The 20,852-nt window shown below is 44.7% G+C and overlaps 1 protein-coding gene across 4 annotated transcripts in view; it reads right to left on the bottom strand.

The window, feature by feature from the left end:
- Positions 1–20,852, bottom strand: part of LOC138453803 (zinc finger protein 436-like) — an 867,996-nt gene that overhangs the window by 636,934 nt on the left and 210,210 nt on the right. For all 4 annotated transcript variants that reach the window (XM_069606979.1, XM_069606976.1, XM_069606977.1 and 1 more), the window contains exons 3-4: positions 15,632–15,733; positions 1,181–1,282 (exon numbers count right to left, since the gene is read on the bottom strand). In XM_069606979.1, coding sequence (XP_069463080.1) covers positions 1,181–1,282; positions 15,632–15,733 — 204 coding nt within the window. The remainder of the gene's footprint in view (positions 1–1,180; positions 1,283–15,631; positions 15,734–20,852) is intronic.

The raw sequence follows: 20,852 nt of genomic DNA, 5'->3' as shown, positions 1-20,852 counted from the left end.
TTCCCTGCCCGGTTTTCCTCTTGGTTTTTCCTTTCTAGAAGCCATTCGTCTACCTGATGATTTCAGGAGCAGTGGCGACTTATAAGAGCAGGACCTATCTCTTCTCATCACAAGCCGGGTTCCAGCCGCAGATTAGGTTGGTTGGTGACACAAATACATCCCATGCATGCTATGTTTGTCAGATGTACTACAAAGTGCAAAAGAGAGGTGTAAAAAGCAAGTAAAACTGCTTTAAGCTTTAACACCTTCCTTTTGCATTTCAGAGTGCTAGTTGAGTGCATTCTACCTGCAATGTATGATTTACAATGGATTCATATTTAATCCACCTGATTTTTTTCTGATGTAAAAGACAGGTGGATTACACTGGAATCCACAGTATTTACACCAGCATGAAAGTATCATGGTTGCATGAATGCTGTTGCATTTGTATGGTGGAGTGAATGTGGATGGTTGAAATGGAAATTCTTCTCTGTGCCCCTCTACATCGTACAAATATAGCGCATGGTGTAAAAATAATGCATACAGTTTTTTGCATGAAGCATTTTCAGGTATCGAAATTGGGATTTCAGGCATAATCAGGCAGGAGCTACCGCTGGGGAACCAGGAGCTAGTACATAGCATGCAGCAAAGATGCAAACTCTAACTTTGTGTCCATTTTATCGTATCCAATATGCTCTAAATGTCCCTTAGGTGAGTCAATTATTCTCCTCGCTATACATGCACAAACATATACAGTTAATATCACATATCTAGGTTTTGTATGGCGCCACTTGCAACAGGAGTCAAAAGTGGTACTTGTTGGTTTCAAGCTAACCAGGGTCCACTTAGCTATAACCAGGCGCTAAATAGCTCCCAGCTCCTGGCAATTTCGAACCCTGATTTTACACATACATTTTACAATATGCCATAACGAACATGAGCTCCCATACGTTTGTACAGATTTCTTATGTTGGATAAAAGCAATCTATGTATTATATGTGGTGAAAGAAAGAAGAAATGCCAGGTGACACAGCATTGTGCAAGGCTTAGCGATGTCAAAGTGACTGCTAACTCTCCTTTGCATTCATCTGAGTAAGACAAAGGCAACAGCAAGGGTCCCCTCTGTCCCTCTGCCCACATTCTCTCTCTCCAAACATTACCATTAGATTTCCACAAAAAGATTTCATCAATCTTCACTCACTTGAAGAATGTTCGGTACAGAGTCTTCTCTCTGAGTTCACTGGAAACACATCTTCCTTTTCTTTAGCCCTTCGTGATGAGACAGAGGTGGCAATACGGGGACCTTTTTTGAAGTAAAAAATTGCCTAAAATTAATAATAGTAAATGCACACGAAGGCACCATACTTTACATTGGAACCTTACATTGAATTACCAAGTTGCATAAAGACCTTTCAAAATCTAACATCAGGCTGCGACCAAAAGACAAATGCAGAAAGGCAATGGTGGGAACCTTTTGAGTCCCATCTTGCTGAAGAACATCATCATTGTAGGTATTGAGTTATGAAGATCCATCAAAAGAAACGCTGAACGGTATCACCACACTAAGGCTAAACCAAGAAATGTTTACCTTCAAAAGGCACCACACCAGCAAACAAACAAAAAACGAATTGTTACGTTTTGAAAAGCATCATAACCTTCACACAATACTCAGAGAGGGGGGCCATGTTTCACTGTGCCACCCTTTAGGTCTTCTCTGTCCATGCACACTGCTGACCAGAATAACAAAGAGAGGCACCACCATCATGATTGTGGTCTTCCCGTTAATGCAGACCTCACCTCCTGTGTGCCTAATCTTTTGCATCCCTCTAAACTTCAAATCAAGGCAAAAGTCGAGGGAACAAGCAGGTGCACAGAGTGCTCCACTATTCTTTTAGCAGTGTGGGCTAGACCTGCTTTGACTAGCTCAGGAAGGATGGGATGGTGTCCCATTTAAGTGTGAGCCTGGAGAGTGTAGCAACACAGCAAAGTCCCATGTTGGGCAGCAAACACTTCTTATTACCTTGTTTCTCCTTCTCAAAGGCAACATCTCACGTGCCCAAAGGGGTATAACCCAAATTGACCTTTTACAATTGCCCTTTTGCACAATTGACCTAATTATAGTGGTCCTAATTGATCTTCTGCACAATTGACCTTTATATTATTTTATATATGTATTGGTTTGGTTTAAATAATATAAGGGGATTGGATGGGGGGTTGTGGAGGTTTTTGGATTGGGTGGGGGGTTGCAGGGGGTTTACCCCCGCATATATTTCCTAATTGACCTTCTAAATCAGGTCAATTCTCCCGAGGTCAATTGTGAAAAGGTCAATTAGTATACAACCGCCCAAACGTGGATGCTCAATATTCACCTGTATTCAAGAAACCAAAAACAAAACAGAACTAACAAGCTGTTCATAACATTGTATCCCATTCGGATGATTGCTTGTTTGGCATGTAAAGAAAGCATTTCTTCTGTTGAACTATGATATGATATAATATGGTATTTATAACGCCCCTATACACAAGTGTTTCAAGGTGCAATGAGGCAAGGGACGGGAAACAAAGGGAGGACAAGCCAACGCTCCTACTAGGCCTAGTTACATTGAGATCGCGCAAGTGCCGGGGAGAGGGAAGTCGAAAAGTGCTAGGAGAAGGGAAGGAGGAGCTAGTGCAGGACACAGGATTAACATCAAAGAACAAGTAGTACAGATTTAATCTCATCATAGATAACAGCAATCTGCGTGCTTGTGTCAAAGATAGACTAAAAGTATGGGATATCAAACAGAATTCTTTGGAACTTTGTGTTGAATGTCCCGCAGCAACAGAGTTTTCGTGGTGAGAGCTTGTTAAAGAGTATTGCATTGCTGTTGAACGCAACACAGTGGGTTGGCCTCGTAGTGAAGTCCCTTTGCTGATAATATAGCACTGAAAACGGAGCAACTGCCCTAGAGGGGACTCAGGCCTTGAGGTGTGGCGCTGTGCTTCATATGTGTTTCACCCATGGCTCACCCGCCCAATCTGGCCAGACGCGCCTTGACAATAGTTGATGCAGGAAGTGATCCAATGTACTGCTTGGAGATAACCAGATCCTTTGAAGTGGCCCAAAAGGCCACATAGAGCCTATTTGACTGACAAATGTCTTTAGTCCTTGCAAGGTAATATCATAGAACTCAGCAAAAGTCAAGAGAACGAAGGCATCTCTTGGTAATAGGCACCGGGTTGACAAAGAAAGTTTGCAGTGTCACTGGCAGATAGAGCAACATTGTTTTCTTTGGTAGAAAACCATGATGAGGGCCAAGCACAACCTTGTCTTTGGGAAATCTGGTAAAGGGCTATTCAGAGGACAGCACCTGCAGTTAATCTACCCTGTGTGCTAACATTATGGCTAGCAATAAACCTGTCTTCCACAAAATGTATTTAACGTAAGCGCTACGCATACGTTCAAAAGGTGCTTGCATAAGCAGGGACAGGGCGCAGATTTAGGGGATACCATCGAAGAAGCCTCTTCAGGAAGAGTTTGACCAGTGGGGCTGAAAAGAATGGCCTTGAATCTGGGACAACAAGTAAAAAGAGTTGATCAACAGATGAACTTTGACAGAGGCTAGTGAAAGCCCCTTGTGATCGAATGCAACAGATGAGGCAGAATTTTGTGTCACTGATGATCAAGGGGTGAAAGTCCCTTCTCAGGGTGCGAGGACTTAAACTGCCTGCATTTCTTGGAGTAGGCCTTAAGTATGTCATGGCCGCTAGCACTGTGAAGCATGTCAAGACAACTTAAAAAAAGGTGGGGCCCGGACTAGAGTCTATGTCTACCGGGATGGAAATCTAGAAAAAAAGAACACCTATGGCAGATGCATGTGTTTCTTGTCACTCTGGCCCAACATCTATCAACATCATTCTCACTCAGTCACGCTCCTTTCAAAACAGTTTCTTCCTACAGGAACATTTCTGTACTCAATTGTTTACTGTATAAAAAGAAATGTTTTTATTATATACAAATGTTAAAACAACCCAATAGCAACAAAAATAAATCCCAAATACACTCTCTGTGGATAATTTACCACAAAAATAAGTGATGGCGTTAGTAAAAGTGACTCAAAAAATCGCAAAGCAGCAGTATTACATTAAACAACTAATTCACTTTTCTTCATCCACAGACATCAGTCTGGACTAATCGCCACAATGCCTTTCATCTGGCCATTTACAACGTTCCTACCCTATTTCAATGTTTTCTTATGGCCAATTGACAGTGGCAAAACCATGACAATCTAAACACAAAGGTCATGCGTTTTGTCTCAGACTTGCATATATTTTCTTTGATGCACTGTGTATTAAACAAACAAGACAGTGTCGACCGACGTGTGTTTCGACCTCTTATGGCGGAGGTGCTATCTTCACCACCCCTCAATTTGGCTAGGCCATCATCAGGCCAGATAGCAGGTGATCTCCCATGATGAAACTTAAATGTATATATGGCACAAGTAGACCTTTCTCTTGTCAAAGGTGTACCCCTGCAGGTGAAAAAACTAATAAAACAATCTACCATCAGTTACAAACTCAGTCATTCTACACGTGTTTCCTTCAATCAGACCGTCAGGATTCACATACTTATTTAGGTAATTCATAGCTCTCCCTGTTCAATGCAGTAAATGCTGTTCTATATGTGTTATTCATGGCACACATATTCCCTTGTGAACTGGTGAACTTGCAAAGAAAAACTGCTTACTCCATAGTCCTCTCTGAGACATAGGTACCAGAATTGTTGTCTCAGTCCTACGCACACCCAAAGAACAAAAAAACGGAGAAACTCATTATATTTACCTTATGCACAACACAAAGCCTTCCCAGTCACAATGAGATATGGGGCTTCTTCTTAAGACTGAACTTCATGCAGCCACTAAATTATTTCTATTGAAATCATGGTACTTATTATTCTCTTGCTAGTCAGAAAGAAATCTGACTACTCCCTGGTGCGACACGGAAATGTAAATGTTTCTCCCCTGGTGATGTGTAGTGTAAGCACTACTGCCCTTTGCCTCCCTGTGACACCTGGGAACTGGATTTAATACACTGCTGATTCATGGATTACACAAAGTTATTTTGCTTGCCTCCCGCTTCTAAACATGCACAGTGAGACCTACTCTATTTCTGGTTCCCAAACAGGACATGCCAGGTTTCCAAACAGCAGAAAAACAGAATGGACAGCCATGCGGGAGGCCTGTGTGTCCAAAATGGCACCTTTCAGGTCCAGCCTAAAAGCATAAGAGAGCTGGGGTTGTGATAAAAAGCGTGCCTACCTTCCCTGGACAGCAGCTGAGGGGGAATTATCAGGGTCATTAATGGGGTCCTGGAGAGCGACTGAAGGGTTGGGCACCAAACATGCCGTGTCCAATCCGGGGCATCCAGGTTCACCCTCCACGGCATCCACTGAAGCTGTGAGAGGTATTAAACGATCATAGGAAAGGGCAGGAAAGCATTAAGAAATAACCCCCCTTCCAGCTCTATCTGTACATCTTGAAGTTCCTATTCCTGAGAAATTTAAATGGTGCTGCTTATGCTTAGCTTGTCCACTAGGGAGCTCTCTGCCAGAGGCAAGTGCCCCGACATTCGGTAGACCTGATGTTGGATAGCTCAGGTTTACATGCGCTAGGCATCTTTTGCGTCGAGTGAAAGATGGAGTGTAAAATGGCCTTCTGAGCTAGCTGTATGGCTGTAGCCTGAGGACACTGATGTGAAGGTGTCACACTGCCACAGACCCTAGACCCACGGGGTTGAGGTCTTCCAGGTGCATGCTCCACCAAAATATGGAGGGTTATGTATTAATCACATGTCCTGCCACTGGTGGGTGGAAGGGCAGCCCCTCAGACATATGATCCACCTTGGACCATCACTGGAGGGATCCTATGACCTTTATGCTGAGGGAGAGGGTATTGTAACAGATGATTAAGCCCACTGGAGATTGATGTCCTCCTGTGCAGGACCCACCCGTACCCTGCAGTGTGGGAGTATGCTGATCCACCTTGGCCCATCACTGGAGGGATCCTATGACCTTTATGCTGAGAGAGCGGGTATTGTCACAGATGATTAAACCCACTGGAGATTGATGTCCTCCTGTGCAGGGCCCACCCATAGCCTGCAGTGTGGGAGTATGCTGATGCAGAAAGACATAAGTCCGAGCAGAGATGAGAAGCTGTGTACCATGGAGATTTTTATCAGATTTTCTTTCCTCTCATGAACTGCGCCTTGGCCATCAGGCTGTGGATACCCTCAGACCGGGGGGGGAATCGGGCTCTGCTGTGTATCAAAATTGGTGTACAGGAAGATGACTGCTTGGAAAGGTGAATCTGGAACTTGAGAATACTGCCTGAGAGCCTGAGTCTGCTGGGCCTCGGTCTTCCATGATGTGGCTTTCCATATGGGCCCCAGCAACTATCAGTTGCCTAACTTGGGAACATTTGTATTCCCAGCCTCCGAAGATGTGCTGCGACCGGGGCCAAATACTTTGTTAAGACTTGTGGAACATAGGTACATGCCTGTGAGCAGAAGGAATAGGGACTTGGAAGTAAGCATCCTGCAGGTTCATTGAGACCTGCAAATTGCCAGGCCATATCAAGGTTAACACATACTGTAGGATTTCATGAGATGCAGATCTAGAATCTGGTGCCACTCACCTTTTTCTTTTGCTTGAGGAAATACCTGAAGTAGCAACCAAACCCTCTCTGTTGAATAGGGAATAGGTTCACAACCTCTTCCATTTGTTGAAGAATTAGGCATCAGTGCTGGTGATGGTCTGGTTGAGGTGGAAAAGCTGAATGTTTCTGAAAAAACTCTCGGTCATCGCCCGACTGTACAAGGTGAGGCACCGACTTGTCCGTGGTGATCCGACACCACTCCTAAGTATGGCTTGAGGCCCTTCCCCCATCACCAGAGTGCAAACATGCATTGCAGGGTGGTCCAAAGGACTATACTTCTTTGGGGGCTGTGATGTTCTCTGCAATTCAGTGTTGAGAAGAAATGTGGGAAAGTTCTTTACAATTTAGTCCATAGTGGGGCTGATCCTGACAATCTGCATTGCATATAAAGGCAAGTCGCTAGAGGTTCCATAGCAAAAAATGCATCAAGGCAAAAGAGCCACAGATGTCCCAGCAGGAAGTGCCATGCCTCTCTCTTTTTTGCTGCAGATGGAGTGCAAGAACTAGAGCGGGGTGAAGTGGTAGGCAGTAGTAGGCTCAAATTGGGATTTATATGGTGAGGGACCACAGATTTTCTAAAGGACCCGCTGGCCCCTTGCCTCTCTCTGCCGACACTAATGTATTCGGATTTCCCATCCACCAATTCTTTTGTTATATTGTTGGGATCGTTAGTAACCCTTGGCAGGTAAATGTATTGATTGGTGTAGGGGAATATGTTATAATCTTGTTATAATATGGAAAGTTAATGTTTTCTCAGTGTTAAAATGCAATAAATCTTCAAAAAGAGTGGATGTAATTTGGGTGTCAACCGTGTGAAATGGGCCAAAAAGTCATCTCTCAAGGTGGGAGGTGAGATGTCTACGCTGGTTTGGACCAAATACTCCTAACCCTGCGTTGCTCATTTGGAAATGTATTACCAGGACTGATGTCATGGCCAAGGGATATGACAGACAACTCAAAGCCAGGTTATCAGTTGCAGAGATTTTATTACAACTAAGTAGGGGAAGCTGAAGGAAACTAGTGAGAATTCAACAAAACAAGATAATTTAGGCCTCTCTATTGAACTGTAGTACTTAGTCCTTTCCCTCTTCCTTAGACTCCACCTTCTTGATGGGAATTATAAAGTCACACTCTTCTGGGTTTAAAAAAAATGTTATTTAAGCAACACGTCAGCAGGTTAAACCTGACACCAAGTTCATACAGTACTATCACAAATGAGATATCGTCTTTGATACATTTTACACGCCAATAATTTACTTACTACTTTATATCATTATACATTTTCAGATTGTCTTTTATTAAGTTAGTCTCTAAAGAGGTCCCATATGTCCTTGGGTCCTTGGGCCTATTCGTTATTCGTTATATTTCCCTTTCATCTCATTCACAAATGTCATTTCTCTCAGGCATTCTTGGATAGTTGGTGCTACTTTGGATTTCCATTTCATCAAGATACATTTCTTGGCACGTATACATCCCATGTTGAATAGACTGCACACCTTGGCAGATACTTTGGTTATGTCCCCCAGTAAATATTTCAATGGTAAGAGTACCAGAGAAATTCCAGTTATATCATGTACTATTTCCACCACATCCTGCCAGAATTGTGTTGTCACTGGGCAATTCAAGTACATGTGTATTGAATCTGCCCCCTCGCTTCCACATTTGATGCATTTATCTGATGACAGAGGGAAGAACCACGAGACTCTTGCCGGTGTATAATGCAATTGGTTCAGTATTTTAAACAGTATGAGTTGTAGGCGTGCATTTAGCAAAACTTCCCTTGTAAATAAGCAATATCATTGACATTTGGCTTCATCAATGTTTTCTGCCAAATCTCTTTCCCCATGTAACCATAGCTGTGTTCTGTTGTGCCTGACCTGCCTGTATTATCTTATATAATTTGGAGATCAGCCCCCTCGGTATCTCTTCTGCTATTATAGCATCTATGCATGTGTCTGGCTCCGGCTCTGGTGGGAATGAGGGCCATCTACGGTGCACTGCTGCTCTCATTGGAAGGTTTTGCAATAGCCTAACTGGGTTGTTTCCTAGCTTCTCTATAAACTCGTCTATGGTCAGGAATGTCCCCCTCATCCCCAGAAACAAGTCACCAGCCTCATCTCCCCCTTGGGGTCCCAGGCCCTCCGTATATCCGGCTCATACGTCGGGGGGAGCACCAGGCAATTCCATAGCATTATCTTGCCATTATATGGTGTGTTTATGTTCAGGCGCTTGAACGCCCGTGCCCATGTGTTGACTGTCGTGCACACCGGGTCAAATGCACATGAATACTCGTATCTATCTTCCAGGATTACTGCCCTGAGATCCGTGAGGGCTGCACCGTAACGTTCCACTGCCAGGTGGGCTGGGCCCTGGGTCTGTGCATACCAATGACCCGCATATTGTGCTTGTGCTACTATGTAGTATAGCTCGGAATCTGGGGAGGCCAATCCCGCACGTTCATATGGTTTTGTCAGTCCCTCCCAACTCATGCTGGGCACTCCGTTCCCCCAAGTATATTGTATTACCATGGATCTGAGTCTAGTAAAGAATTTTGTCCGGGCCATATCGGGATTGTGGTAAAATAATATAGTAATTTGGGCATCACTATCATTTTCAACAAGGACAGCCTACCATACAAGGATAGCAGGAGTCTCGTCCATGCTGACAATTTTGTTTGCGATGCATTGAGATAGGTTTCGTGGTTGTCCTCATATAGCGTGTGTTGTTTACGGGAAACTATCACACTTAAGTATTTAAGGTTAGTTGGGGCCCATTTGAATCCCATTAGATCAGTAAGTTCAGTTGTGTTCTCAGTCAACGGGAATAATTCAGATGTTGCGTTATTTATTTTGTACCCATAGTGTGTCATGAATTCGGCCACTTCCTCCATCACCGGTCTAAGGTTTACTTCAGGGTTTTGTAAAAATAGCAGTGCGTCTTCTGCGTATAAAGAGACTATCTGAGGGGGGCCCCTGCTATATGTATTCCTCTATGTGCATGTTGATCGTGCATTCTACAGGCCAGAGGTTCTATCGTGACTTCGAATAATAGGGGGCTAAAGGGGCAACCCTGTCGCGTACCCCAGGATAGTGTGAAGTCCTGGGACAGCATCCGGTTGGTGCGGACTCTGGCGGTCAGGTTAGTGTATAGCAGCCAAACATATCTAATGAAGTGGTCTCCAAGCCCACATTGTTTAAGTACCCCGAACAGAAATGTCCATGAAACTAAATAAAAATCTGATGCTGCCACCGCATTTGGGTTAATTTGTAAAATAATGACAAATAGGCGTCGTACATTCAGGGCTGTTGGTCATGTAGGGATGAAACCCGATTGATCTGGGTGCACTAATCGCTGCATATGTGGCTAGTAGTCTATTCGCCAATACTTGGCATCTGTGTAAATTAAAGATAGCGGACGGTAGGAGGTCATGTCGTTCAGCGGCCTACCTGATTTTGGCAGTACTGTGATGACGGCCTCTGACAGCGAAGGGGGAGCCATCCATTCTCGAGTACCTCCTCTCAGACCTGAAGGAGCCACGGGACTAGAATTTCCGTATATACCTTGTACAGTTCTATGCCAAGTCCATCATGCCCCGGGGCTTTACCTGAAGCCAATGAATTGATTGCTTCTTCTATTTCTTCTAGCTCAACCGGCCTGTTAAGGTCCACCATTATTCCACCATTATTCCTGACAGTTTTTCGGAAATCCCATTGTAAAAAGCTTGGGTCATCTATATTGGGCCAATACGAGTTCACCAATATTATCTTTTTCCCGGCCAACTCCCCCGTTACTATTATGCATCTTCCCTCTGGGTCTATTTGGACCTCTTTGGATTGAAAGGGCAGTGTCCGGTGCGCCAGTATCAACACCCCCCTTCCCTGTGACGACTAAGAGGTGTAGAATCTTTGTTTTCCCCATTTAGGGGCGAAGCTCTCATGAATTGGCAACAGTGCATGCGTTTCTTAAAGCATCATTATTTTGGGTGCGTGTTGGTCAATATATGCAAGTCTTTCTGGCTTTAATGGGGTTACTAAGGCCCCTTACGTACCATGAAATGAATCCTATTGATTCGTCCATTTGTTATTTGACCATTGATTTATTATATTTGGGTGTTTTTCAAAGTACAGATTATTCTCGTGTGACCCAGTGTCGTTCTGCTAATCTGTCAACCAACCTTTTTTAACTTTAAACATCCCCAAACTCCCGTCCCTCCCATTTCTCCAAATAACTGCCCTTCTGAGGTCGTCCCAACATACCCTCCTCCCCCCTCCCGGACCAACTACCCCAACTCGATGATGCTTCCCTTGTACAACCATGGAACTTTCCCAGCGTCCGCCGTGAGCAATCGTCACTTGCAACGGCCGGTTCTATAGCCGTGTGCCCTGGCTTTAATTAACAATTAAATATATCAGAGTCAAATATTGTTATCTTGAGATCATATGGGGGCTTCTTGTTCTGTCACTGAAATCATGCCAGACAGATTCTGCTTCAGGACCATGATTTTGATGACACTGTTGGTCACGGGGTGGGAGCGGGATCATCGCTTCCACATAGGCTATGCGTCCTGCCCCTGTGCTGAATACGTAGCTTTGCAGGGAAAATAAGGACATATGGAACGCGTCTGGCTCTTAATGTTTTCACAGGGTCATATGAACGCCTAAGAACCTGTACTCTGGCAGCAAAATCAGGGTAAATATGGATATCGTTGGATTCTTATCTCAGTGTCCCTTGCTCCATGGAGAGTTTCAGGATGAGGCCCCTGTCTCTGTAATTAAGTAGTAGCACTATGATTGTGTGCGGAGGGGCTCCTATTCTAGGCAATGGAGCAAGAGTGTGGTGGGCTCATTCAACCAAAAAGTGTGTGGAGAATTTGGAAGATCAAACATGGATGTCAGTAGACTTTCGATAAACGGCTCCATGGGTCCCTTGCATGCCACCTCAGGTATACCAACGATGCGTATGTTGTTTTGTCTCTAGCGTGATTTCGAGATCATCACATTTGCCACGTACTTTAGTGAGTTCGGTCTTGAGTTCCGCAATGTCACGATCAAGACGTCCCACCTTGTCCTCCAACTCACCGATTCTGGTTTCTGCTTCATCAATATAGGCTGTCTCCTTTTCCAGTTTTGATTTTAGGGACCCAATTATTGCCACAATATCGCTTAACATTAATGGACATGAAGCCACTCTGCACCACCACCAACAGATGGTCTTCACGTGTCTCCCCGGTTATAGTGCTCAAGTTCTCTCCCAGCGACTGGTTTACGAGTTGCGGGGCCACTGTTTGGGCACTGGTAAACAAATATGTTGGGCCTTTTTTCTTCCCAGACCCTTTGGTCATGTTGTCTTTCGTGTCCCAGATCCCCTCTGTTGCTTCGAGGATTGCTAGGTTTCTTATTTCAGCAGGAAAATGTCCACTGTCCACTGTGTTTCTCCCTTGTGCTCTTGGGTCCGGTGGCATCCCACTAAGTTTGCGATTGGTGGTACTAGGATGTGTTTACAGGTGAGTCTGAATCAATAGTCTATTGTTGCCCCCTACAAATATTGCACACAAGCTTTATGTTGCCGGGTTATAGCTCTCTCTAGTGTCCCACTGGGTCCTGGATTCACGGTGCACTGCAGGGGTGTGGATTGTAAAGGATGTTGTGGAGACTGCTAACTACCCTCTAGTGATCAGCACTATCTGGCACAATAATATACCTCCTGGAATGTGGAGGGAGTCCTGTTTCCGATTTGACGAGATATTGGTGATGCAGTACGCAGTGCAGCCCCCCGAGGGATATCTCATCATTAGTGCCTAAATGGGCAGTGGGCCAGTGTTCAGCGGCAGGAGGGGTGGATGGTCGGGCACAGGGACTGTTCAACAGAGCTGGATTCCACCGTTGACAGAGTACCAATCACTGCCGTGTGAGCATCTTTTACAGCATCCCTCCCTCGAGTTTCCCTTTTAACGTACTTCTCGCCGGGTTGTTGGGGCTTTCGAAGTGGTCCATAGGTCTATTCTCGGTCTGGGAATGGCCTCAGCAGAAGTCGCCGCCCGTTGGTGTGGCCGAGTGATCTCCGTCCGGAGGGTAGCTATGCAGAATGGGCTGCTGTTCTTCAATGTTCCTCATTCAGGCCAAAAGGGTGCGATGGGGGGTAGCCTGCTTCTAGCTCACATAAGTGTCCTCGTCGGCCCCGGCCAGGTTGGCGCATCATCAGACCAGTAACCAGCCCGCTCTCTTTCCCTGCAAATGGATTTGGGCCGGCTCTGGATGGGGAACGCACAGCGCCCACAGCTTCTTTCCGGGGAAACAATGCAGATGGGGCAGCTTGCCTTCGTTGCTCCTCCCACTTCCAAGCAAACAACGCTGCAGAACTGGGTAGCCTGCTTCCAGCTCTCCTGGGCATCCCCATTGGCACCGGCCAGGCTGACGCGCCGCTGGACCAATAACCAGTCTTTTCTCCTCTCCCCGCAAACGGATTAGGGCCAGCTTTGGACAGGGAATGCACAATAGTCCCAGCTTCCTCCGACAGGTTCTCTATATACTCACTCTGACATTTAAAGGTTATTGGAAGTATCATGATGTTGCCGGGCCGGAGCACTTTCCTAGACCTCTAGTACCTTTGGCTGCTCAACAGCGCCCCCGCCCCAATTCTTCTGGGTTTTAGGTACCCTGCACTTCATCGCTGGTAGTTGGCGGTGCTTGCTTGCCTTTTTTCGATGATGTCAGTATGTCGCTCTTTACTTTCAAGAGGTACTAACACCACTGTCCCTGGTGCATAGGGTCATCTTGATAGGGGCCAGGCATCAGACACAAAGATCCTTTGCAATGTGCCCTGGGGTTGTTAGACTTAACCGTTTGCCAGAAGGCCAGAGAGCTCTTTGGACACAGATTCTGCACCACGGTAGGTGTATCTTGAGGAGAACCATCTCTGGTTCCGGAAGCACCTCAAAACCTTCCTCTTTGCTTCTGCTTTCTCTCCCCCTCTCCCCTGCTAAATCACTGAAACTGTACTGAATCAGCAACTGGGCCACTCACCAATCTCGGCCCTTGGCCCAGCCACTCTCCCCTTCACTGCCTCCCTGGCAACCCCTGCACTGCGGGACTGTCTCTCTATCCTTACAGCCCCCCCTTCCCAGCACTTGTCTGCACTTATCCTGCACTTGCCACCAGCTGGCCCTTATTATTTATCTTGTATGTTACTAATCACTTTGTACTGCACTTTCCCCTCACCCTTTCCCCCTTGCACTTTTCCCGTCCCCCCTACCCATGCTCTTGCGCGATCTGAATGACACCTGGCCTAGTAGGATTGTTTGTCTGTCTCCCCTTGTTCCCCCCTCCCTGCCTCGTCGCGCCTTGAAACACTTGTGTATAGGCGCGTTACAAATGCCATATCATATCATATCATATCATATCATATCTAATGGGAATTGGGATCTCTTCCTCGCTCTTTTTCTCTCCCCCCTCTCTCTCTCTCTTTCTCTTCCTCTCCCTTCATCTCCCCTTTTCTCTCAGTATTTTTCTATTCTCTCTCTTTCCTTTCCTCCCTGCTTTTATGAGCACTGGCCATGCAGCTGTAAAAGGAAGAGCAACAAAACAGCCACAAGTAGCAGCATGTTGCGGTAGAAGAGCGAGAACCCATGATTGATTGACAAAGATCTAAGAAAACAACAGAAGGGAATACTGCCGTGACCTTATTCCCATTGGGTAAAACCATATAAAAACCCAGAGAAATGTGTGCTTAGGAGCTACATCATCTGGATGTGATACTCTACGTGATACTCTACTTTTTCTCTGTCCCTACAGCTGTACAGAAATATAACCCACATATTACTGCTGCCAGGATAATCATGCTGGATTTATTGAGGGTGCTGTAATGACATTTGCACTGAGGGACTACAAACCTTTCCTGTGTTGTCAAATTGTGAGCAGAGCCTGTAGGTCTGCTCACCAAGTTTACATCAAGTCCAGGTGCCATTTTGGATCCAGATGCATTGTGACAGTGTTCACCAGTACATTGCATTCTTAAATCCATTATTACTTCCTCTGGGGGATCTGTTTTTTTCAGAATTGCGACCAGGAATGTGATTGACAACTGTGGAGCTTTGGTGTTCTTCAAAACATGCCCCTTCATCAATGACACGAGTTACGCGGACACCTGCAGCAGCAGGTAAGTGGCCCATCAAAGACACAACATCAAATGCTTTTTGAGGTTTTCTGCCTTAAGTCAATGTATTGTTTCTCCTGAAATCCCCAGGGGTTCCATATTTAAGGTACATACTGATCCCTCCACAGTCTCTGTAATCTCCATATGTGCCACCTTCTCTAATCAGAGAGGTGTTCAGCCAATTTGCAACTTACATCTCCTCAAAAGGGTTCAGTAAACAATGTTTACCCCTTCTGTGGTATTTCAGAGGATTATTATAGGTCCTCTGTGCCAGGTGATAGGGGTTTGTGATTGTTTCTCATCCTGCCAGAATGGGATGATAATGAGTTACCTAAATATGGGAAGGGGGTTGTGGACTCAAGATTGGTGATGGAGTGGGGTGCTTAAAGAATCCTCCATGTACCTCGTCCAGGGCCAGCATCAATAAGCAGGTGGTGGTCTCCAGCCTTGAAGGCCGCCTCAGTCCCATCACCCAGCTTCCCACATGTGTCCACATTACATTGATCACTGGTGCTAATCTTCCCCCACTTTAATTATGTTGTTAGATGGAGGGTGCATGTCCCCACTTGCCCGTTGACAGGTTTAGAATCAGTGTGGGGGTGCAGCGATCACATTAAAAATTCCTTAAAAATGGTGATGTAACACTTCCTTGACAGCAAAGAAATATGAATGCTTTTTGGTAAAAATACACATTCCAGTCCTATAAAAACCCTGTTTTTATTGTTGGATTTAGTAGCCAAATCAAACCAATTTGCAACATCTAGGTATTAGCTCAGCTTTCCATAAGTATTTCAGAAATTCGCACTCACTTGGGGCAGGAGCAGTCCCATATCTTCTCTCAGAGTCCACTGAGAAAAGATCTTCTTTTTCTTTTGCTCTCAATGAAAAGACAGAGGCAGCAATACGAGGGCCTGTTTTCCAAAGTAAAAATAAGTATATCATTAATATACAGCTTTTTCTGTAATAACCATAAAACATCGATGTGTAATCATGAGCAAAAGAGAGGGGTTAGAAAACGGAAAGTTAAGGTAAGTGTTGGATTACAAAAACTACAGTTGTACACAGATTGAATGCAAATAGTACTATCAAGGCAAACACAGAGAAGCCAATGACATAATCAAGTAGCATGCACTAAGGCAGAAGGAAATCAAGGAATGTAGTAGACAGAGAAAGGGTTGCCACACGTGTGCGTTCAATAGTAAGTCTTATGAGAAAGTACAGAACAATACAGAATCATCAATATATTTCAACAATACCCTCTCGATGGCAGTCTATCTATTATCTTGTGAAAATGTTTAGCAAACAGTAAAAGTCCTACAAAAAACGATTAAGGGAATAGTACATAAATGACACAAAAATAAACAAACAAAACATGGCACAGTTTTCGATTTATAGAGAACCAGGAAAACAATTTAATATGTACACATTTGAAAATGTATGTTTATATTTTCTCTGAGAAAAACCAACATAATACAAAGCATATTACTGATATAGTGTGTATACGATAAGATAAGAAGACTTGACATCTTTGAAGAAGAAGACTATTGCTCTTTGTTGCTGTCGAATAAATCTTAACATTAATAAGAGGCGGGTATCGGACAAGGATTCATTTTTGTGAGCATTTCAATTATTTTATATTTTTAAGAGACAAAACCTTATCAAACGTGAAATTATCTCTGTTTATCATGCAACTGCACCGTTTTTTGTCAGTCCAAATCATATTTCACCTATTCACAAAGGTAATACAACATACATACTGCAGAGGGAAATACGCATTTCAGCAACAAACTAAGAGGCTGAGCCAGAAATATTTGATTGCCCTGACTTACTCCTGGGGGACTATTTGATTCATACAAAGAAAGAAGCTAGAAGTAACTCTAAGTCCTGGTAAGAGAAGAGCATGTCAGGGTTACTACCGGTAAGTTTGTTGCAAATTAGTACCCAGCGAGGGACAATACGATTGTAACATGCAATCTCATTGGCCCTCGCCCGGGCGTTACCTGACCGGAAATCCCTCTCGCCATTACATTCCTTCCTGTCCCTGGCAGGGGACGAGGCGGGTGTAAGCAGCTACTCAGCCAATGAGGAGGCTCGGAATGGGGTAATCCCCGCTCCGAGCACCACGTGGCTGGAGGCAGCCATTTTCCCCCACCGGGGATCGAGGTAAGTGTTGTCCCTCCCTCTGCCCCCCCAATCCAAACAATCTTCTCCCCGCACTCTGAACCCCACTTACCTTCTTTTTGGTCCATTTCAGGAGCGAACGCGCTGGGCACACTTATGTCCCCAGCGCATCCACTCCCGATTGGCGTCAGGCAGCCATGGAAAGGAAGAAGGGACTACACGTAGTCCCTTCGTCCTTTCCATGACAGCCACTTTCTTTCTTTACATTTTCCCTATTTTTTTAATGGCCGCCACTAGTTGTAGTCCCTTCTCCCTTTCCATTGCAGCCATTTTATTTCTTTACCTTTTTCCATTCGTTTTGAATGGCTGCCATGAAAAGGGAAAACGGACAGTTTTCCCTTTGCAGGCAGCCATTTTTCTGACATTTTTTTCTGTTGTGAAACGCTGGAGCGTTTCGGAAGATAAAAGAAATGCTCTTAGTACCCCGGTCTTCGTGTCTGGGGTACTAATAGCAATAGGCCCCTCGCAGGGGGGACATTAACCACTTCAAGTAATGCCATGGGGCCTGTAACTATGGGCCCCGGGGCATTACCTGAAGTGGTAATACTCCCTGCTCGGGGCTTATTGCTTAATTGTAACGCCCCTCTCCAGAGGTAATTGAGTTACTCCTGTTGACCTGTTTGTGAATCAGCCCCAAACCCTAAATTAATACTCACAAAGGCTAAGAATTGTACGTTGGCCTATATTCGATTATTGTTCAAAGCCATGGCATTGTGCCATTTCAAAGAAGGTAAATTATCTGAGCAACAAAAAGCTTTAACTGAGCATAGCTATCAAAGCACAGGTTATGAGTGTAGAGAATGAGTCCTAAAATCAGAAGTGTGTGGCACTAAAAACGGTGTGTGTGCTGGCCGAAGAATTGCAAACTAGCATATCAAGTGTGCCCAAAAATTAAGGGAGTGGCAACTCATAAAAAAATATGTTTATCAATAAATTAAAAAATCATGGAATGCTAGATACAGAAATCATAAATGAGACTCCGAGTGAAAGCTGACAAACGTTATGGGAACCAAATCCACAACAGAAGGCAGTTTCCAATGTCCATAACCAGGAGTCACAAGAATAGGTATTTTTTATTATGAGCCCAAAAGCCAGGAACATAGAATTAATTCAGACCTGGAACTGGCAAACTCATTCAATTGTCCTAGAGGTTTTAATAGGATTAAGATTTACATTCCCGCAAGCGCCTTTGGGATAGACCCAAATGCTTGTAGATATCATTTGATAAAAGTATACACCTTCTTTTTATGCATAATTTACACGACAACAGCACATCAATCAATCAGCTGTAACACATAAGCAGAGCTGAGATTTCTTTAAAGAAAAGGGCTGCCGTGGGCGCAGCTAGGGGGGCATGAGAGTGTCCAATGCTTCCAATGGAGGCTGACGGGAAACCTTCAGAGATTTAGTGTGATCAGGGGAAACCTGCTGGTAAGGGGCCCTCTCTCTCTGATTTCATCAAGGCATGTGTTTGGGAACTAGTGTCAAATTAGCCACAAATGGTGCAATTTATAGAACATTGAGCCAGTGGCATTCCCCAAACGCATAATAAGGTTTAAAGACAAAATGCACAGTTTTAATAGTGCATGCCAGCATGATAGGGACACAAACACACATGTTTTCAGAGCCACATGGATGATAAACAAAACATGTCATTTTCTTTTTGCATGCATAATGATCACTGTCTGAGCGGCCTTTTAATAACAGTGGTGCACATTTCGGATTACATATTAATACAAATCCTTAAATTACATTGATGTGTCAACTGCTTTAATAATTTTATTAATTATATTATTGAAAAGAAAAGCTTCTGAGATAACGGAGAAAGGCAATGTTGATATGCATTGGTAGGCAGAGCATCTTCCGCATTTTCGAGATGACACGTGATTGCATAAATACGTTTAGAATATGTTTTGTTATGGTGACCGAAGACATCACCGGTAGGGGCATTTGCCCCAGTTTGTGGCACCGGATAGACGATGTTATCGTGCATCATTGTGATAGCTGGCTTTGGTGAACACAGGTGGGTCGCAATGATACGTGCCCCAAAATGTAAGTGATGCGCCATCAAAAACACACCAATACATCACTATGAGATGCAGAGTGGGTGTAATGAAGATTCATGGCGAAAAAAAGTGTGGAGGCGACCATTCCTTTAATATCAGACAATACCCCTGTTTAGAGCTGTCCCTAGCTATAGCCCTGTCCAGGTCCATCAACTGGTGCCACAAAAGCGTGATTGCTGAAATACAATTAGGCAACAGTGAAATTGCGTGCAGTAACTCATGCCTTATTCTGAGGACTTCTTGGGGCGACCAAGCGAGCAGGGTACCTCCCCAAACTAGTGGGCATTGTCCCCGGGAGTGCTATGGGGAGGATCCCCTGGTCGCCCACACTCAGTCCCTGCCACTAGGCAATAGACAGTCACATCCAGTGAGAAAAAGCTATTGTACCTTTAAGGGCACCTACATGAACATCCTCAGCTGAACATTGCACCGCTATCTCATCTAAGGCTTCACAACATGTAGACCCCAAACTGCCTAGAAACCATCATCACAGTGTTGAATTCCAGTCCCGGCGTACATATAACACTGCTCCCATCAGCAATGCCCACAAGCATGCACAAAGCCACACAGATATGAAACCCAAGATGTAGGACCAGCTTCTTAAAGCTGCGGTCAAGCAAAACGATGGAGTACCCAACCAAATATATGATACAACTGTGGCAAGATGGCAGTTCCCCAGCTTTCACTCATACTGTAGCATCAATGAGAAGACACAGGCACAGGCACATATTCTCAGATTGGCCCGTGGGCAGGACCCACAGGAGTATAAAGGAACATCCCAGAAAGGGAGGAGTGGACATTTGGAGAAGTTTGTGGTTTGAGTTCAGAGGGAATTGGTGATTCTGAAAGGACGGGGAGAAGACGTATAGAGATACAAAAGCAGAGGAGATTATAGGTAAGAGGGGGTAAAGAGACATCAAGAGGTGTTTGAAGGCATACGGCAGGAAGGAATCATTGGAAGAGGGGAGATATTAGAAGGTGAACGGAGCAAAACATCAGAAGGTATACTGAGGGAGATAGAAGAAGAAAGACATTGGAGGGCAGTGAGAGATAGACTACAGAAGGTGGCAGGTGTACGATATGAACAAGTGGTTGGAGAGAGAGAACATGACATAGGAAGAAGACCTCAGAAGGTGGTTTGAGGAAAACAACAATGGGTGGCACTGGCAAGAGGAAGCTATCTGGAAGTTGTAGGTGGAAGACAATAGGACTTGAAAGAAGGAAAACTGTAGGAGATGAAGAAAAAGACCCAAAAGTGGTTGGAGAGAAAATCTGCAAGAGGTTGTTAAACAGTAGGAAGCACAGAGTGTTAGTAAAGTGGTAGTTAGCGAGAGAAGGAAAGAATGAGAAGGCCTGCATTGCCTGAGGAAGTGGACAGGGAGAGACCCCAATCTGTACAAGTTAAACCCATAGTTGCAGGGGGAACAGTGATGTGGCGATGCATCAAGGAGGGTCAGTACCAAAAGAGGAGCACGAGTTAGAAATCAGGACCCTAGCAAGGGGAAGTAATAAGGCCCTCATAAGCTCCTTTGTGGAAATTGGGGCAGGAAACCCCAGCTGGCTCTTGCTGCAGGTCAAAGAGAAGCTCCAGCTGTTTCTACGGCTTGCGGCAAAGGCACAGGGATTTTTGCAGAACCTGCAGGGTAGATCAGAGTTGCTTCTATCCCACCATCAATAGGAAATATGCTTAATTACCCTTTTCTTTGAGAAAGAACTAGAGACTCAGAGTACCAGGGATGTACAATGGATCTTTATTTGTGTTTTGCTTTTCTGTCATGTGTAA

Source organism: Ambystoma mexicanum, chromosome 4p (genome assembly GCF_040938575.1).
Source record: "Ambystoma mexicanum isolate Mex_15411 chromosome 4p, UKY_AmexF1_1, whole genome shotgun sequence".
NCBI classification, from domain to species: Eukaryota; Metazoa; Chordata; class Amphibia; order Caudata; family Ambystomatidae; genus Ambystoma; species Ambystoma mexicanum.
This window is presented reverse-complemented; position numbering and strand designations above follow the sequence as displayed.